The sequence below is a fragment of the Centroberyx gerrardi genome, chromosome 9, assembly GCF_048128805.1.
Source record: "Centroberyx gerrardi isolate f3 chromosome 9, fCenGer3.hap1.cur.20231027, whole genome shotgun sequence".
Taxonomy (NCBI): Eukaryota; Metazoa; Chordata; class Actinopteri; order Beryciformes; family Berycidae; genus Centroberyx; species Centroberyx gerrardi.
Window position 1 is genome coordinate 7,469,002 of NC_136005.1, and position 19,047 is coordinate 7,488,048.

Here is a 19,047-nt window from a genome sequence, read left to right on the forward strand (position 1 = left end):
TACACAGGTGTAATCCTTTAAACATTTTGTAGTGCTGGGGAGAACATAAATAAAGGTGGACCAGGGACAGAAAAATGGATCTTTGAAGACTTTAAGATAGGTGTGAAAAAGTCAAGTTAACATCCAGTAGTGGCCAAGTATGAGTCAAAATAGATTCTTTAACAGGGCAAATGCTTGCTGACACAGGTCTTAATCCTGGGTGATTTGTTTCCCTAATCACTGTGGCACCCTGCTGCCCAGGAAACAGGTTGTTAATTAGGATTATTCTGGTGATAAGCCCATGGCCAATGTTTCTCAGTGGAAACACAGTAAGAAATTTTGTTCTAGCGCTTAAAACCCACACTTGAGTTCCTGTGCCAAAGTACAGTACCAAGGCTTTTGGCCCACAGTGAAAAAAGTGTTCCCCATTTTGTCCAGTAGATGGAGCCATTGGCCTAGCTACTGATTGTAATTTTGCGAGAGAGAATGGAAGAAGCCCTTTTAACTCTTATTAATAAATAACTCTTATCTCTCGTATGTTGTATACCAAATCGTGTTAATGTTCCTAAGGAAGGGAGGGTGAAAGAATGCATTAAACAAGACAATTGATTTTGCACTTAAAAGAAGAGAGGAGCAAAGATATGTGCTGGTTGCCACACTCATTTTAATAATTTACAAATCAATTCCACACACAAGAAAGGATCAAACAAGTAGCGAGAAAACAGATTGCCTAGGAGATTTGGACTGTAATGCACATAATTGCAAAGGAATTGAATTAAACTGAAAATATACAAAATATTTAATTTCCAGTATTACTTTGACAGGAACTTATTTTGAGAAACGTCCTGAATTCTGAAACAGTTGATGCAAGATTTATATGTGTAACCTGTACTGAAAAATCCTAAACAAAAAAATAACCATAAAGATGATGTATAAAAAGACAGCTTTTCAAAAAGAAAATAACACATTTAGAAATTACTAGTGCTACATGTAATTGTTTATTTGACATCTGTACTTTATCATTCCTCCCACGGTGTTATTTGCTGTATTTTCCAATAATCAACGCATAAGGCAAAGGTTATTGCAAAGCTGTAGACTATTGTACAACTGCAGGTGATTGGTTTTGGTTGTACTGGTTCATCTCAGGCATTCAAAACAACATGGCACATTTTTGAAAAGCCTGTAGTACTCCTCTTGAATCTGAAATGATACATAGGAGGAAGAAGATGGATGAATACATATTATTATTGTTATTTCTAGCATAACATAACATAACATAACATAACATAACATAACATAACATGACAGAATATCATATCATATCATATCATATCATATCATATAACATAAAATATAATATATGTTTCCTATTCAGTCTAGCATATTATTCAATTAATTTCTGCATAGAGGCGACCATTTCTCAAAACTGGTAACAGCCTAAAGGTTTGGAAAAGCGGACTTGTAACCAGAAGGTTACTAGTTTGAATCCCTAGAGTAGCTGGGAAAATGTGGGACTCAGGAATGCTTTCCAATCTACCAACAACTACTGATGAAGTGCTCTTGAGCAAGGCATTGAACCCCCATCGGCTGCAGTGGAGCTGCCAACATTAGAAGTTCTGCTGGGCAGCTCCCAAGTATGACTTTGTGTGCATCTCAGTAAAGCAGTGTGATGCAGAGAAAGTGCAGACATGCTCAGCACACCTTCCCTGGATAAATAAGGGATCGAAAATAATCAAAGGAAGTCCATCCAGCAATAATGAACCATCATGAGAAGCGGGGTTTTACCTTTCTGGACAAGACACATAGGAAGATGAAGATGAACATCCCCTGGAAGGCGTTGGTGATGGTGAAGAGATAGGCCGTGAGCGTCGTCTCGTTCAGGATGTGCAGCACACCAAAGGTCCAGGTTGCCCCCAGGACGAAGAGCAGGGCCAGAGCGCCGCGGGCACAGGACCTGTGGTTATCAGGCTGACTTCAGTACAGGATGGGTGCATGCAAATAAACTCTTTTTCTAAACCAGCACAGGACTAATGGAAGATTTGATATTGCACATAAAAAGCTGTAGCCGCACTCCCATAGCTCCCATAGATGCAGAATTCTTTATTGTCTTACAACATTAAAAAAGCGACGATTTGACAGCAGCACTATTTTCATCAGGGTTTGATTTAATGCTGTGAGACAATATAGTGTAGCTATGGGAGTGCAGCTACAACTTTTCACTTTGAATTTGTGTGCCTGTGGGCCAGCATCCCATTAATATTGGTGTCTCCAAAATGTGATATTGTACACATGCAGCTAATGACAACATGATACCATAATAATCTAACCGATATTGAACTTTAAATTTGGCTTTCAATATTCTGAATCTTCTGACCTACTCAACAACAGTACACATAATCATACCTGATGTTTTCATAGTGGCTGATTTCAGGCTTTTTCACAGCGGTATGGCGGTACACTTTGTAGATGATTACTCCAAAAGCCAGGAGATTAACCTGAGCGGGGACCGACCAAAACAAACATGACAAAGAAAACAAGATCAAATGAATCCTTCTCTTTGAAGCAATCCCTTTCTGATGAATTCAATTAATGTTTTAATACTCTTTTTTTCAGTACATGAAAAAAGGCACCTGCTTCAATCTCATCTGATCGGGGTTTCTGATCTTACCAGAATGATCAAACATGCAGGCCCAATGAAACTCCATATGAAGTTGTTTTCTGTGCTCAGCCAACACCTATAATACAAAGCGTTATTTAACAAACACTTTCACTGACTGAATGTGTCTTTTAAGATTTCCTTGTTGCAATAATTTCCTCCTCGCCTTCAAGGTTTAGTTTTTGACTTTATTTAATTGCAGCTACAAATACACATAAGGTGTGCAGATACAATCCTTGATACACAGTTTACTAAAGGAACTAAAGGAATATGCATCATAAACAAACTCAAATCTGTTGCACTTACACTTTATCAGTGCCGTAATACTTGGAGCCCAGTGTTGCCGAGATGGCCACCACCACCGCTGGGCTTCCGTAGCCGAAGATGTAAAAGTTACGGTGCAGGAAGCCTTTGTTGTAGATGACGCCAACCACTATTAAATACAGATGGATGCCCTCGATGCACATCCAGGCAAAGGCCGCAAGGAAGAAATAATGCAGCAGCCCCGCAATAACAGAGCAGAAAAGCTGCAAAAAAAACAGACAAAAAGGGGGAGAGAGAGAGAGAGAGAGAGAGAGAGAGGGGCACAATGTGTAAGATTATTATATTCCCATATGTAAGGATTACCATTTATACTCTCTATACTATACATATGTTTGTTTGTTTCATCAACGAGGAGATGTGTTGGTAATGTTTTTAGCAGTTATGCTTTGGCAATGTAAAAATTAGCTTATCATGCCAAAAAAGCCACTTGAAATTGAATTGTTGTTGAATTGAAGAGAGAGAAAGAGAGAGAGAGAGAGAGAGAGAGAGAGAGAGAGAGAGAGAGAGAGAGAGAGAGAGAGAGAGAGAGAGAGAGAGAGCGAGAGAGAGTGCCATTTACATTTAACATTTACATTCCAGGTATTTAGCTGTGGCTCTTATCCAGACCAACAGACAGACTGATCACCTATGTAATCTTACAATACCAGACAAGGGGGTGACTGGCTGTATAATTAAATGTGAAGGAGATTAACAAATACAACACACACATACACCTGAACTTTTCCTTGTTTCACCGTGTTGAGGTGCAGCCAGAACTCACCTTATGGGTGTTCATGTTGATCCCGACCAGGAAGATGAACTCGGCCATGAAGAGGCTGCAGCACAGGTTCTTGTGGATGGTGGTTCTGGTGCTCTGGATCTCACTGAAGAACCAGAAGGTGAAGATGCACATGGACAGACAGATGAGGGAGATGATCATCCCCAGCTGGGTGATCCGGGTCAGAATGGTATAGTGGGCCACCAGCTGAGAGGCAAATGGAAATGGAGGTGTTTCATTCGCAGTTTCATTGTATCAAAGTTGTGATTTGTAGTGTTGCTGCACGGGCACACACTAGGGCTAGACCGATATTGGCCCGGTTTTCATGTGGTCCAGTGCTGATGTGATGGAAGTTCCTCATTGACCACAGATACAGAAAAACTAACTCTTAATTTAAAGGTAGTAATATATCCCAGAGTTTCCCTGCCATTTGGGACGGGTCACCCAGCCTTAAAGAGCTGCTTACCCTTTAAGAATTTTATTAGTAGTTTCCAGTGGAGAGTTTTAGTGTCAGATGATGGTCAACATGCTGTTTGAGAGGCTTTTCCATCCTGACAAGAATAGAATTCAGGGTGGAAACACTGAATACTTGGAATTCAGATATTTATTAGATTTAATGATATTGAATAGCAGGACAAAAAATTATCGACTATTGGCAGCATCATTACAAAAATATCGGTATCAGCCTTCAAAAACCCATATTGGTGAAGCCGTAGTATACATACACACAAGCATGCACACACACAAGCGCGCGCACACACACACACACACACACACACACAAAATGGTGAGCTGTGAAATAGCCTGAGGGAACTAGGTTGCAGAGGCTGTGAATATTCATTATATTTCAATTATTCATTATATAACAAATATGTATGATCTATTAGCTCCTTCAGAAAAAAAAGAAGAATTTATCATTTATTAAGAAGGTAAAATGCACAGCGTGTGACCCCATCTGTGGTTCCTACTCACAAGTTGAAAACCACTGATATTACAGCCATTGATCTCGTTCATATTTCATATTTCTATATTTTACATATTTTACCATGAGAAAATAGCATATTGAGTCACCTAACTCTCCTCATTTAAGGCTCAGTATTCTGTATCTGTTGGAAATGAAGTGTTTTCCTAAATCAAAGTTGTCACCAAAAATAATAGTTGCACAATCCAGATGAGAGGCTCTACTCTTGCGACAGTTTTTAAGCCCCAGTGAAAACAATGCCAAAAAGCAAGTACGTTTGCGGTGTTACAGTTGTATTTCTAATGTGTGGCGACTTACGTTGGCCCGTCCGGACGACATGAGGATAGCGAAGTGTGTGAGGTGGGTGCAGGAGCATGTGGTTGCGGTGCTGTTGACCTGAACTCTCTCACAGCCGTGAGTGGCCCAGTGGCCCTGCAGGCCGGCCGCCTCGTACTCCCAGAAGGCACACTTGGTCACATCAGCTGTCGTGTCTATGGGCTGTGGGGGATAGAGAGTGAGAAAGAAGTTGTTAAGACCGTGGATCTTATTTTTTGTATGACACACACACTTTGTATGACACACCGCCAACATCAATTATATCAATTATACTTGAAAGCCTTTGTTAAAATATCTATAAAGGCACAACTGACACTTAAACTGTCATTTTCCAGACGCAAAGTTCTAACAATTGCATGCTTGCAGTGTTGTGCATTGATTTTTCTTACTTTTTTAAAACTTGACAATATCTCACAAGTTCATGACCCATTGTTAGAAAAATAAATGGGAACAATTAAAATGCTAAGATAATTATTACACATGGTATAGTTGATTGCCACTCTAAAAAATAAAATAAATAAAAATTATCTATAACCAAGAAGACCATGAATTTGGATCCAAATGAACTCTTGGCCCACTGAATGAGTCGTGATGCCGCTGCCCTTAAAAAGCTTTTTTTAGCAGGATTTTCACAGCTCAACATTAAGTCAGCGAGCCACATTCCCTCTACTAGACTGGAGCCTCAAGGGTCCAACAAAAATGATGCATTTTCATTTTCTCATACATTATCATGATCTTAAATGAAAATACCAGAACATTAACTTTTAGGGTTATTTCCTTCATCATCTATGTATTCTGCATTATTCCTGGGCCATTTCTCACCACTTTCTTGTTATGACTTTGGGCAAGATCCCTTTAATTGAGAGTTTATAGCAGAAATACAGGGAATAAAATCTGGACAACTCGGTGATGTCGTTATTGTCAAGAATTTGACTGAAATAAAACTTTACACAAAGCACAAACTATCCCTCCCATGTGCGTTTGTTTAAATTTTACTTTTCTGGGAACTCGATGACAGTTATCAAGTTATTGCATGATTCATCCAGGAATAAGGAAGCTATTTCTCAAGACAAAAGAGCAATGATGGCTCCAGACTGACAATGATATCTGTCAGCAGGATATGTGATGGAGTTTTGATGAAGTTTGAAACTGAACAGGATCGTAAGAGAAGCTAATGCCTCTTTAAATAATACATATACTGTACGACACAACATAAGAATACCAGGGAAGTGAAGAAAAAAACTTACACAGGTGTGCAGCAAAAGATTTCTGTCATTACAAGCTATTAAGTCTCATATTCAGTCCTAAAATTTTACTTTTCTTAAATAAAGTGAAAAATTCTGCCTATGGGGTGAGATGATTCCAATTACCCACGATGCAGTTTTGCTTGTTTCAGGAAGTGTCAGTATCTTAAATAAGGCAGAATAAGAAAGATCCACCAGCATCAAGACGATGTCACTTCATTCATGACAATTCTGCAAAACAAGTGGATTTGTCTCACCCCATTGGCAGATTTTTTATTGCTGAGCATCTGACTGAAGTAGCATACATTTTTAAGGTATACAGTAAGAGTGCAGGAGTGAAAAAACAATGTAGCCAGCCTCAGCACTCTGTATAATCTTTACCTCATTGTGTCTCAGAGTGAAGGTGACATGGTCAAGTTGGTAAACGTCAGCAGGTTTGACGGCTGCTGCGATGACTTGGGAGTTGACAGTGATTTCCCCTGTTCCTGCGTAGCGCGAGTAGTCGGTGACACCTGGGTCGCTGCTCGGCTTCAGGATGTCACCGATGCTGTCATATCGCACAAACACCACTGACACACTTCCTGATGGACAGAAAGTTTAAAAAAAGACAGGAAGGAGTCTAACTTTTTTTTTTAATCAAACTTTTCCATCAGTTAACTCAGGCGTTTTTTTATTTTTGTTTTTTTGTTTGTCTTTATGGAAATATACTGTATACTTTATATCAGGGTTGGGGCCATTCATGAATGGAATTGAGAATGCATGATCAATTCCAATTCAATTCCTGGAGTTGGAGTTGGAATTGGAATGTCACTCAGCTCTAATTGGAATTTAATTGGAGTGACAGTGAACAGAATTGAATTACATGAAATTCCATGAAATTCCATTTCTAAGAGAGTTTGTCTTGCTAAACATTATAAGTCAAACATTATGAATCAAATAAAAGACAAAAAAAACAAGACAATCAAAAACATTCAATCATAATTTATGTATAACGATTACATGTTCTGCATCAAATACCACCTGAAAGGTCCCTTTAACATTTTATGATATTCAGTATTGATAATATACTGTATATCAGTATTGAATATATATACACTATGTGTAATCTAAAATATGGGGTAAGAAAAAAACAAACAAAAAAACCCCCATGGAATTTCACAGAATTTAATTGAATTAAATTCAACTTCCTGAAATTCCAATTCTGTTTCCTGTAGGTTTTTTCAAATTCCAATACCAATTCCTCCGCTGAATTGGAATTGATGAGTTAATTAATTAATTGACTCCAACCCTGCTATATACTACAGTATATATTAGTCGTTGTCTCTCACACAGAACAAGAGGATATTTGTTAAGCTCAGTGTGGGAAAATGTTAAAAGTACAAATTAATAAAAGTGTGTAGCTTGACCAACTGTGTGGTGAATATGCACATTAACAGGTCATTGTGTGCATATACATTTTCCCACACGGACTGTAACTTACATATTTTAAAATATCTTACCATTCCTGCCCTCCTCTGGTCTAGATTTTGGAGTCAGACTTATATGATCTCCTCCCATGGAAACAGACAGCTTGGCTTTCGTCTGACGAACATCAAAGGTACAGAGTTTCAATTCTGTGGATGAGAGAAAAATGATGGTAGGATATGAAAATGACAATTATCCAGAACGTCAATATCTGCACAATCAGAGACGGCAATGACTGGAATGACAATTTAATACCATTTGAGTGTCTGTAAGAGCTCTCTGTGTTAATGATTATCTCACCCATTTCGGTTGCTTTGATCTCAAGCTCGGTTGGAGTTTTGTAGCTGCTGGCTAAAGTCAGACTACTTTCTTCAACTGTATGCAGCAGTTTGGTGATGGTATTCTCCCTGCGCTCTTCTTTGATTCTGCTCCAAGCCACCAGTTCATCCTTCTCCACCAAGTTGTTTACTGCATTAACCAATTTCTGTTGAAAAGAAGATGACGACAATCTTTTGAAAAATAAATAGTATAATGTGTGTATAAAAGTGTAATATAGGCCTATGTCATTACTTGTAAAGTAGGGTTAGACTGATATATTGTTTGCCAATATTGGCCTTTTATTAAATATTGGATGGAGGTTCCTCTCTGACCACAGCTACATAAAAACAGTCTTTAAGCCTGCAATGAAATTGTATTTTCTTTGTACTTTTTATTCATTCATTTAATGGTTCAGTAATGTTTTTCCAATGGCGCAGGGCCGAGGGCATCACGCGGCAAATTCAGGTCAGTCAATCAGTCAGTCAGTTAACGCTTAGTGAGATGTTGCTTTGTGAGATGGCCTCTAGAGGGCGTCTCTGACTAGATGGCCTTGAGTCTCTTGACAGAGGAAACAAATCGCACCGGCACGAGTAAATTTGACGACGTAACGCGTATTCTGGTTCTGAAAAAGTAAATGCAGAGCTGTACCGGTGGTTGTACCTGTTGTAGGTTCGTTTTATGACAAAAGTTTTCTGCAGCTGGGCGGTGTTTGGACCTTCGGGCCAATCACAGTGCTTAAAGGATAAGGCCGGTGTTTTTTAATGCATAGCTTACCGTCAACAAATGCTATGAAAATAACAAAATCAGCAATGATTTTGTTTTGCCAGCAAGTCTCGTCCATGTAGCCGATGCCCAATGAAGCCATGTCCCAGCAGCCATAGAACTCCATTGTATTAAAAAAACGATTAAAAACTTGTCAAAGAGCCATGCCGTTGCTGTGGGCAACATATTTCATCATCGCGATGCACCGGGCCAGCCGACTTTTTCCTCAAACAACTTAATAAGCCGGCTGTAAACACTTTGCGATCTCAGGAAAGTAGGTCCGTAGCTCCGAAAATAGTCCCCGGCGTAATGAAGACTTTGTTCCCATTTGAATTTGATTTGGTAATAATTACAACAGTCTGACTTTTCGTGGTAACAGTTAGCGATTTTTAAAATTGAAACTGTCTTTGTGAGCTGTATTTCAAGGTTTTTAGCTTACAATTGGAGCCAATTACTTCCGGGTTGACGGCTAAAAACGGTACGTGGGAAGTCAGAAAGCAACGGGAGTAGAGCAAACGCATTGTTGATTTTGTTATTTTCATGGGATTTGTTGACGGTAAGCAATGCATTAAAAAACACCGGCCTTAACCTTTAAAAACGGAAAACTCCACTCAACCGGGACGCCGGGCCACGTTAAACAAACGCACAATCAAATGACAGACACTGACAGTTTACTCTGAGCCGCGGAGTCGACAGGTTGTGTTGTGAACATGTCGACAAAGAAGAAACTAACGTCTTTCCTATTTTCAACCCAATGTGAGTGATAAAACAATGTGTTCAAGCGAATTGAACTTGTTTCTATGAAGTAGCTCCGTTATTAGCGAAGCTAGGCTACTGAATTTCTGCCATTAATCCGTCAATAATTCTGTCCGTTTTCCGACGGATCGGTGTGGCCGCAGCTCGTGCAATTCAACACACGCGCCGTGGGCATGGATGTATTAAACTAGGCCGTGGGCCTGTACAGGATCTATCCCAGAATTCCCCCTTCCATTGAATAGGTGGAATGAGTCATCCTGCCTCAAAGAGTTTTACTGTCCCATGATGGTTTAAATGCTGTTTCAGAGGCTTCAAATCAAAGTATTCGTAATTTTTGGCATGGAAATGGAAAAAATTAAAGATACTGAATATCGGCACAAAATATCATCTAGTATATATTGGTATCGGCCTTCAAAACCCCATATCAGCAGAGCCCAATGGTATAGTACAGTATAATATTGTATTATGTAATTTGACCTTTGAGGAAAGAGCTGAAATGTGAATGTAAAAACTGAACTGGATAATCACAGGTCAGAATGCCAAATGTTGCTTGATGTAGCCTAACTGAGAATGGTAAACAAAGCTTACAGTGAGAGTTGAGTTGATGACAGATGGTTCGTCCTTCTCCCTGACAGCCAACATCGATGTGGATCGACTCAAGGCCTCAACGTATGCGATCACCTCCACCGAGGTGAGCTCGCCGGATGTCCGCTCGGCGATCTCCCCCAGCAGACTCTGAGGCTCGGTGAGGTTGCTCATCTTCAAATGAAAGACAGAGTATTTAATGATCTCACATTCCTGCCCCAAGTGAAGTCTTTTTCTTCTTCTTTTTTACTTTTATTTAACCAGATATGTCACTCAATAATTGACAATGACAGCCTGATCTCTTGAGGAAGGGCACAAGGAGAAACAAAAAAAATAAATAAATTAAGCAATAAGCAATTCAAAAGATATGTAACAGCATACACTAGTAGTCAAAAGTTTCTTTTTTTTTAATTTATTTATTTTTTTACTATTTTCCACATTTTAGAATATGGTAATAGTAAAGACGTAAACTATGAAATAACACAAATTATATATCTGATATTTTAGATTGTTTAAAGTTGCTGCCCTTTGCCTTAACGGAGAAGCAAAGGCTTTGGAAAGAAATTCATACATAAGCATCAACTTCACTATTTATATTTGTCTAAAAAACTAATTTCAAGCATTTAAGCATAAGCCTTTAGATAAAAATGGCTTTAAGATAATGAAAAACATAGTACATTGAATCAGATGTGTCCTCTCCTCTGTAAAGAGGAGCAAGATCTGCATTATGATGTGTTCAAAATAATACTGATGTAGAAAAAAAGGGAGTTATTAATCAAAGCAGAAGGGGACCTTAGTGTCTGACCGCTGTGCAGTCTGGCATTTTCTCTTTGTTTGATCCAGAATGTGAAATGACAAAACTGTACTGTTATCACCATTGGCAACACAACTGTTTCATCTCACGTTTGACTCCACTCTCACCAACAGAGGGCAGTGTCATCATATCTATTTTCACCACATTTGGCTGAGTTACTGAAGAGGGGTACTCACATATTCAAGTGTTTTGTTGACAGTCTGTGTGATGCAGCCACTGTTGTCATGGCAGTATTTTTGGGGATGCTCTGGAAAACAACAATTACCAAAGGTGTGTCTTTGATTAGTGACTTGATCTTCATGGTTTCTCCAGAAAAAAAAAAGGATGTTACAGACGTGCGCTGTCTGAATTCCACCAAACACGCACAGTGCATAATATGTCACATCATTCTCTTTGCCATCAAGGCTGCTTGAAACATCAGAAAATTTAACATTGCACCGTTTACCTGGTGCATTGCATCATAGGTTCTCCACAAATCTTTAAATTAGCTGATGCCTGTCTGTTGTGTGCATGTGTGTGTGATGTGAGTGTGTGTTGGAGAGAGAGAAAGTTAAAAAAGAAAAAGAATATGTGGGTGTATGTGTGTATGTATGCGCTCTTACGCCCAGATACCAACCTTTACATCTTACACCATTCTCTGGATGAAAGTGCTTAGCTCCTGAAGTCGGGATGTAATCGCGCTGGCAGGTGCAATAGAAAGATCCATTGGTATTATGGCAGTGTGAGTTCGGTCCACAGATCTGTCCTGTCTTACATTCGTCAATATCTAAAAAAAGATGTGAATGAAGAGTTGAGTTCCAAAAAAAGATAAACACCATATGAAAAAAGTGACACCTCCAAAATGAATGATAACAAAATAAAAAAAAAAAGATTAATGTTTTAAATTGTGGTAGATACGACAGAAATACAGATTATTCAGTATGCTGCTCTGTCCAGAAAAAGAAATTCATGAAGAGTCGATGCTGTGGAAACAAACTCCAAGACCATACTACACTTCAAACAACACAACAGGATCATGCCAAGCCATACTGCCTATATGCATACAGATTGAGTGCTTCATGTGTATTTATAAAGGTGCTATGTGTATTTTAACATCAATGAATCATTACCACATTCATTTTGAGACATTAGTACTACTGTGAACAAATGAGACCACCGCCGAGAAGACTGGGAGCCTCTACCGGCCTCTACACTGCATTTTACACTGTGTGCCACTGGGTCAGATTTCGGGGGAAATCTGCTGCATTGATTTACAGCACAAAGGGAAATAGCTTTACGGCACAAATCAGAGATAAGGGCTGCTGTTCTTCCAGTGCAAACAGAGCAAAAGCTTTCAGAGTTTCTTGTGGGGGCAGATGTTGGAAAGAGCGAAAGGCAGATGGAAAAATCATTTTCAACATGTTTACCCTCTTCAGTTAAGTGAAAGAGAAAACAAAGGCACACAGAGTGTTGTCAGGGGAAAAGTAGCAACATCTTCTTTGTGACAGAAAGCAGTGGGGTTGATGGGAAACACTAGCACTAACAATACTGGTGTGAGATAGAGGCTACCAGTCGTTCTTGTTTACGGTAATTGTAACAATGTATCACAATTAATTTTACAATGATATATTGATGTTTAAAAATGCAACATGTAGCACCTTTTAAAGTGATATTTATAGCTTACTGTGTATTGTATGTCTATGTGAGGTCCTGTTGTCTCGGTACCATGTGTGTCAGTATGTACTGTGTTACTATAGTAGCTGTCAATATGTTTCCGCATCAATTTCACTAAAACAAATCCCTGTATATTTATCATACTGGGTGAATAAAATGACTGTAACTCTGACATTACCGGTGCATTCAGTGCCATCGTTTGTCTGGAACTTGTCCGGTCCTGTGGATGTGTATCCAGAGACACATGTGCAGTAGTAGCTGCCCTGTATGTTAGTGCAGTTCCCCTTGTCCCCGCAGATATTAGTCACATTCTGGCACTCGTTGTCGTCTGCGGTGAGAGGGGGATAGGAAGTAAACTGGGTTAGTTGCTTGCAAGAAAATAATTCTCAAAATAGGCTTGAAATATTGTTGGCCTATTTGGAAAGCCGGTTGGATGTGAGGTTGCATCGCTTGAGTCGGGTCTTGGCCCTTTGTCCAGTCTTGAGACCACAGTTTCGAAATCTGATCGTGTCTCAGGCTCAGTCCTGGTCTGTGGTGATCTTTGTATTGTCTTGTGTATATATTTGTGTTTGGTCTTGTATTTCTACCTGAAAGTGATACCAATAATCTGAGAATTATGTGAAAATCATAAGACACACTTGCTATTGTTCCTTATATACTTTAGGTTCGACCGATATGGGTTTTTGAAGGCCAATAGCAATACTGATGTTTTTGGATTGAAGTTGCCGATAGCCGATACTGTGCTGCAATATATATCTTTTAATCTGACCATTTTCATGCCAAAAAATGACAAGTATTCAGTGTTTTCTCATCATTTTATTCCTGGCAGGGTGGAAAAGCCTCTGAAACAGCATTTAGCTCATCATGGGACACTTAACCAGTCTAATGAAGCTGTTTTGCAGAGTGACCCACCCCACCTATTCAATGGCAGGGAAACTCATTCACTGCTGCCTTTAAATGGATAATTAATATTGAAAAAAAAAAACATTACTGAACAATTACAGGAAGGAAGATTCCACCCTTGGATACTCTTTAACCGTTAAATATAATCAATCTGTGATGTTCAGTGCATTCCAAGAGTTGCTCTGTGATGAAGTGTAGTGATTTACTTTTTGATTTCCTGCATTTCCCAAAATGCCTTTCAACCACCCCCAGAGAATGGGCCTGAACTTGTTGCATCCAGCTGTTCCTTTGAAGTGTAGGTGGAGAGCTCAATAGAGATAGCGATAGGAATAACAATAGCGGAGCAAGAGCAGGAGAGTGAGTTTTTCCCGTCAAGGAAAAGAGAGAGTCGTGCCCCTTGCTCAAAACACAACATGTCTTGTGGCTGCACTGCATTATAGACTATTGAGGCTACAGTCAGGGGAGAAATTGGTATCTCTGCCTTTGATTCTGAGGGACACTGAAACCTGATGTTTAGTTGAAAATTGTTCCTCTATTAAACTCTATTGTAGCTGCGGTGGAAAGGTATCGATGTGATGTCACGTCATCTGCGTTTGGCAATTCATCCGCAGGGACAAGAAAAATACACCACAAAACAACAAAACTATCGATATATTCTAGGACACTCCAGACAAAATGTGTTAACATCAACAACTGTCTCCCAAAGACAGAAACCAGAGAACCAGAACTCAAACATGTGATGTCATTAGCTGAAGCTGTGAAGTCTGGAGCTGCTCTACAGACAACAAATAGACAAAAAGTAGGATTTTGTAAACCAACAGATTGTTTTTTTGGAGTTTTAATACTGAAATACAGTTTATTCTAGCGTAATGCTCACCATTAAGAACCAGACTGTTATCCCCAGAAAAATCCCCCTAGGTACAATCGCAGTCTCCATTACCATCTATCCCGATTCATTCTCTATAGAGCAGCTACAGACATTACTGTATACCTGATGACATCGCACGTTTCATCTGGTTTCTGTCTTTGGAAGAGGGTTGTGCATGTTCACACAAATATTGACTTGAACCGTTCTCAACAATGGGATTAATATTTAGGAATTCCTAACTTTTGAACTTGAACTTGATGAAGCTCAGTTGTGGTCTTGTCTTGGACTTGATTACAGCCTTGGCTGGTTGCACCTTTCATGCCACATTTGAAGTAGTTGAGCAGTTGTTTGCCGTCGTTTGATTTCTAGAAACTCAAATTACTTTGAGTATTTATTTTCCTGCCCGGGTTTACAAGGCACTAAGTTCAGAACAGTTTGCTGTGGATCCTGCTGTGTCACCGAATCATTTTAGAAACTGCTGCTCCAGCTTCTTCAAACGCACCTTCCTCCACTGCATTTCTATGTGTGCTGGAAGTGACCTGGTAAGAATTTCCACTGTTCTGTTAATTTGTCTAGATATGATGGACACATCACTCTTCCTCCCCAATGTACCTTGTGCACAAAGGCTGTCCGGGAAGGGATATCCTTTTCTCTCACAATGGGATGTGACAATATTCAAAGGGGAAATAGCTCCATAACATTCCAGACCCTTGAACCGTCTTTGTTGCACAAACACAGCACCCACAGGTATTTCATAATGCACTTTGATGTCTTCTTTTTTCTCTTTGAGTATAAATAGCTCTGTGCTTTTGGAGCTCGCTGCTTGAAAAATTAAGAGTATATTAAAAACAATATTCCTGATGGATCCTTTTTCTGTCTTAATCCGCCTCGTTCTTTGAATTGATTCTCTGGGCTGTCTCAGTTGCAATGAATATACAGGATTTTTTTTTTTTTTATAAGTAACTTTTTTCATAGCAGTTCAGTCCTAAAATGCGAAAGTGGTAATACAGCATGAAATAATTTAAGGCACGATCTTTCAATTTGAAGAATGATCACTTAATTACATGAGTTTATGCATCAAATGAACTTCATTTACCTCAAATGGAGTTAATTATTGTCAAATATGCTGCGAAACAGGAATTCCATGAACCTGAACTTAATTGTGCCTTTTTTGTTTGGAAATCATTGACTGTGCTGTTTATATTACTCACATTTTGATTTACATTTTGCCCTTGAAAAATGTAAACCCTGCCATGATTATGATCGGGTCAGGAAATAAGAAAGGTTCCAGGAATTCTGAGCAAAAGCAGCCCAGAAGCAAAACAAGAGTAACAATGCTGACTGAAAGGCAGAGCTAGCCATTAAAAACGTTAGTAACAGAGCTGTGTCATGGAGATAAAGTTTTTTTTCACAATGTTTTCTCTGTGATTAACACTCTTTGAGTTGTGGAGCCAGCTAGTTGTTAGTGAACAGAAAAAATGCAAGCTCCACACCACCACAGCTGGTCTTACAAAAACAAACCAAGTCCCAAAAAGGGAATGGTAGACAAGCAGACATAAAGTTTAGAACATTTTTTAGACAGATCTTAAAGTTAACCACATAAGGCCTGTGTGTTTTGGAAACAGCCAAATAAATTAATGAGCTGGGTGACATGAACCAGAGGCAAAGTGAGAGAGCAAAAATTATTTTCTTGCACATAAAAATAATACTCTCTTCCGTAGAATAAAGTGATCACAGGGTTTTTTTTGACACTGTTGACAAGCAAGGTATTTAATCCAATTGTAATTCTGCAGACTAAAAGATGCAGCAGCTGGCTTTACCACTGCTGAACAATGTATGTGTTACACATAACATAACATCTTAGCTTGAGCTAAATTAACATTTTGAGATATTATGAGACAAACACTTGCAGAGGAACAATGGACACTGATTTGTGTTGATCGAATAACTGTGGAGAATGTTTCTTTTGAAGTCATTTGACTTGAATACCTTGTTGTCTTCATGAACGGGCATTTGGAGCGGCTTTAACACATCGACTGCCTGAGTTATTTTTGAACTGCCTACATCCTAATTACTTTGCACTGCAGAGTAACAACCGTGTTCCCAAGGCTTATTGTTAAATGAGCCCACATGTTTGTCTGCTGTTGATGAGCGGTCAAAAACAATAACAATTTGTCAAAGGTTTCCTAAAATACAGCCCAAGCTTCTAAGGCACCCACACACACCCGGCTGGCTGTGCTCTTGCATCACTGTAAATACTCTGTAATATATGGATGGCTTTGTGTGTTGAAGAAATTATATTCACCATTGCAAAATGTTGTTCCGTCTCCTGTATATCCATGGCTACAGAAGCAGCCGTCGTTTGATCCATTCAGGGCCTTGCATGTTGCAAGTGGATGGCATGAATCACAAATGTCAGAGAAGCTGCATGTGTCCATCAGACTGGAGAGCCATGCTGCGCGGACACAAGTACAAGACTCAATTAGAGTTAAGGTTAGTTTCACTTGTACCATGTGGTGGACACTTTCTCCGAAACACTTTGTAGTACATTTTTAGCACGGATGAGAACCTCAAACCCTGGCAGTGTTAGTGACATGCTCTACTCATTGAACTACACAGGGAATGGATCCCCTAACTGGGCCAGTGTTAGTGACAAGATCCATTGAGCTACACATGACCAAGTTTAGAATACAGCTCATCTATAAATACAGAAGTCCTATTGTAAATCACAAATTATTACATTCATTATTTTGAAATTGAATCGTATACCAAGCACAACTGTTGAGCCTTCACATACCCAAAAAACCATCACAGTTGATCTTAAAGTACACACATGTACACCAATCTCCATACGAGAGAGCTGCCATGCTACAGCTACTGTCCGAGAGACTGACGGATAAGCTCACTTACCTGTCAAAAGTACAAGTTTCATTGGGGACTTGAGCAAAGACTCCATACTTGCGCTGGGTCAGGATTTTACTTTTAGCAGAGGCTGTGGGGGGCTGGCTGGTGACGTAGTCCGTTTCCTTGCATCAGTTTTCCTGTTTCCCTAATCCTGGCCCTTCCTGTCTTGATCTTTAATCAGCTTTCACAAACACGCAGCACCGTCCCATCGCCAGCCACTCCGACACACAGCACCCGACGCACTTACAGCGCAGCGCCTCTTCATTTGGCTCCGTATTACATCAAATAGAGTAGTTTTAGTAGAGTTAATTTTGTTCATTTGATGTAGTGTTGTTGACATTGCGACTCCGGTGGCCATTTTGAATGCCCCCCCGTGCCATTGTTCTCAGCCGAACACGTACAGTAGGCTATGTAAACACAGGCCAAAACAATACCGACTGACTTCACTGAAGGACGACCCCCTCCCTTCCTCAAAGACTGTACACAAATTCGCGCACATTCCAGCGCTGTGTGTCTTTCACTGACCAATTTTAGCATTCTCCAAGCAGAGGCCTCAATATTTATAATCCTTCTAGGCAATTTTCTCAGCTCTATCAAACTGAAATATACAAGCTGTATACAAGCTCACATGGTGTTACTTGTCTGTATTTTGATAAGATTCTATCAAGGAGACTATTATGAATGACTGAATGGAGAAGATGAGTTAAGGTGCACACCGCCTTGTCACATCAGGCCATATACAGTATGCATGCAAAATGAAAGCATCACACTTTGTTTTAGTGTAAACAAAACAGAGTGAAAGAAATTGTTTCATAGATACAGCTCTAGTCTATTCTCATCGATGGCTGAATTTCATTTAGATTCGGTGAATATTACGTTTTGCATGAGTGTAGAATGCAGCGTATATTAGTTCATTTCGTCTCCTTTTATGTTTTCTCCCACATCTGGCAAGAATGAAATTCATTACTTTAGCACGAAACGTTTTCCTGTCAAGTGTTTCACTTCATGTTCTTGTAGATATTACACACATTGCCTCCAGTACAGTGGCATACTGAATAGACCATGTGCCGTTTATAAAGCTGTTGAGATATTGTGCAATTTGCTATTGTTCACATTTCTATGCAAACGCAATGCCTTAAAATGATAGTGTATTTCTATCAGCATGGTTGAAATAATAGTTGTGATGTATAAAAATGGCAACACAAACAGAAAGATAAGGCCCTTTGTGTTGTAATTATATACTGAGTGTGTCTTTGAAGATAAGCAATAAAACAACACAGATAGTGATTTTATTTTTGGTTGTTTGACACCAGTCATGGAGTAACGACCCCATTCCCTGTGTGGGAAATGAGCATGGCTGGCTGCTGTTTAGACTGGCAAAGTTCTCATGTGGACTACTGACTCACACACACACAAAGTTACAACTTACATAGTGGCACACATTATCAATGTTTCAAGTCCTTGAATTCACCTTCACTAACCGCCACTGCCAACAATCTTAAGTACAGATATTCACGATTTTGTGTTTATCCATGCCTGTGAATATCAATACTCAGAATTGTTGTTTTACGATTGAATTTAATTGGCAGTGGCAGTTAGGAAACAGGTGAATTCAAAGACTTGCAATGGTAACAATAGCTAAAAAAGAGAAGTAGCCATTCAGGTGTAACCGAGGTCTTTTCAAGCTGTCTTCTACTTTTTGGCACACAAACACATTCATTGATGAATAGTTTCACTTGGAAGATAAGTTCTTTGTTGACTGT

General features: G+C 39.4%; 1 protein-coding gene across 1 annotated transcript; it reads right to left on the minus strand.

Moving 5' to 3' along the window:
- Window positions 1-671: 671 nt before the first annotated feature.
- Window positions 672-17,362, minus strand: adgrl4 (adhesion G protein-coupled receptor L4). Its single transcript, XM_071920101.2, has 16 exons — window positions 17,291-17,362; window positions 16,686-16,835; window positions 12,788-12,937; window positions 11,573-11,722; window positions 11,133-11,203; window positions 10,146-10,316; window positions 8,022-8,205; window positions 7,757-7,870; window positions 6,639-6,838; window positions 4,996-5,175; window positions 3,720-3,923; window positions 2,942-3,162; window positions 2,648-2,714; window positions 2,383-2,474; window positions 1,765-1,933; window positions 672-1,179 (listed from the first exon to the last, which is right to left on the minus strand). Exons 1-16 carry the CDS (start codon window positions 17,334-17,336, stop codon window positions 1,117-1,119), a joined length of 2,232 nt encoding a protein of 743 aa, XP_071776202.2. The 5' UTR covers window positions 17,337-17,362; the 3' UTR covers window positions 672-1,116.
- Window positions 17,363-19,047: the final 1,685 nt, after the last annotated feature.

What these genes read in the sequence shown, in the direction of transcription:
- adgrl4 (XM_071920101.2), bottom strand. Translation starts at nt 17,336, where the DNA reads ATGGAGTCTTTGCTCAAGTCCCCAATGAAACTTGTACTTTTGACAG. An exon ending in ACCAGAGGAGGGCAGGAATG is followed by an intron (nt 6,839 to 7,756) that starts GTAAGATATTTT and finishes TCTGTCCATCAG; the next exon opens with GAAGTGTGTCAGTGGTGTTT. An exon ending in TATTACGGCACTGATAAAGT is followed by an intron (nt 2,715 to 2,941) that starts GTAAGTGCAACA and finishes TTTGTATTATAG; the next exon opens with GTGTTGGCTGAGCACAGAAA.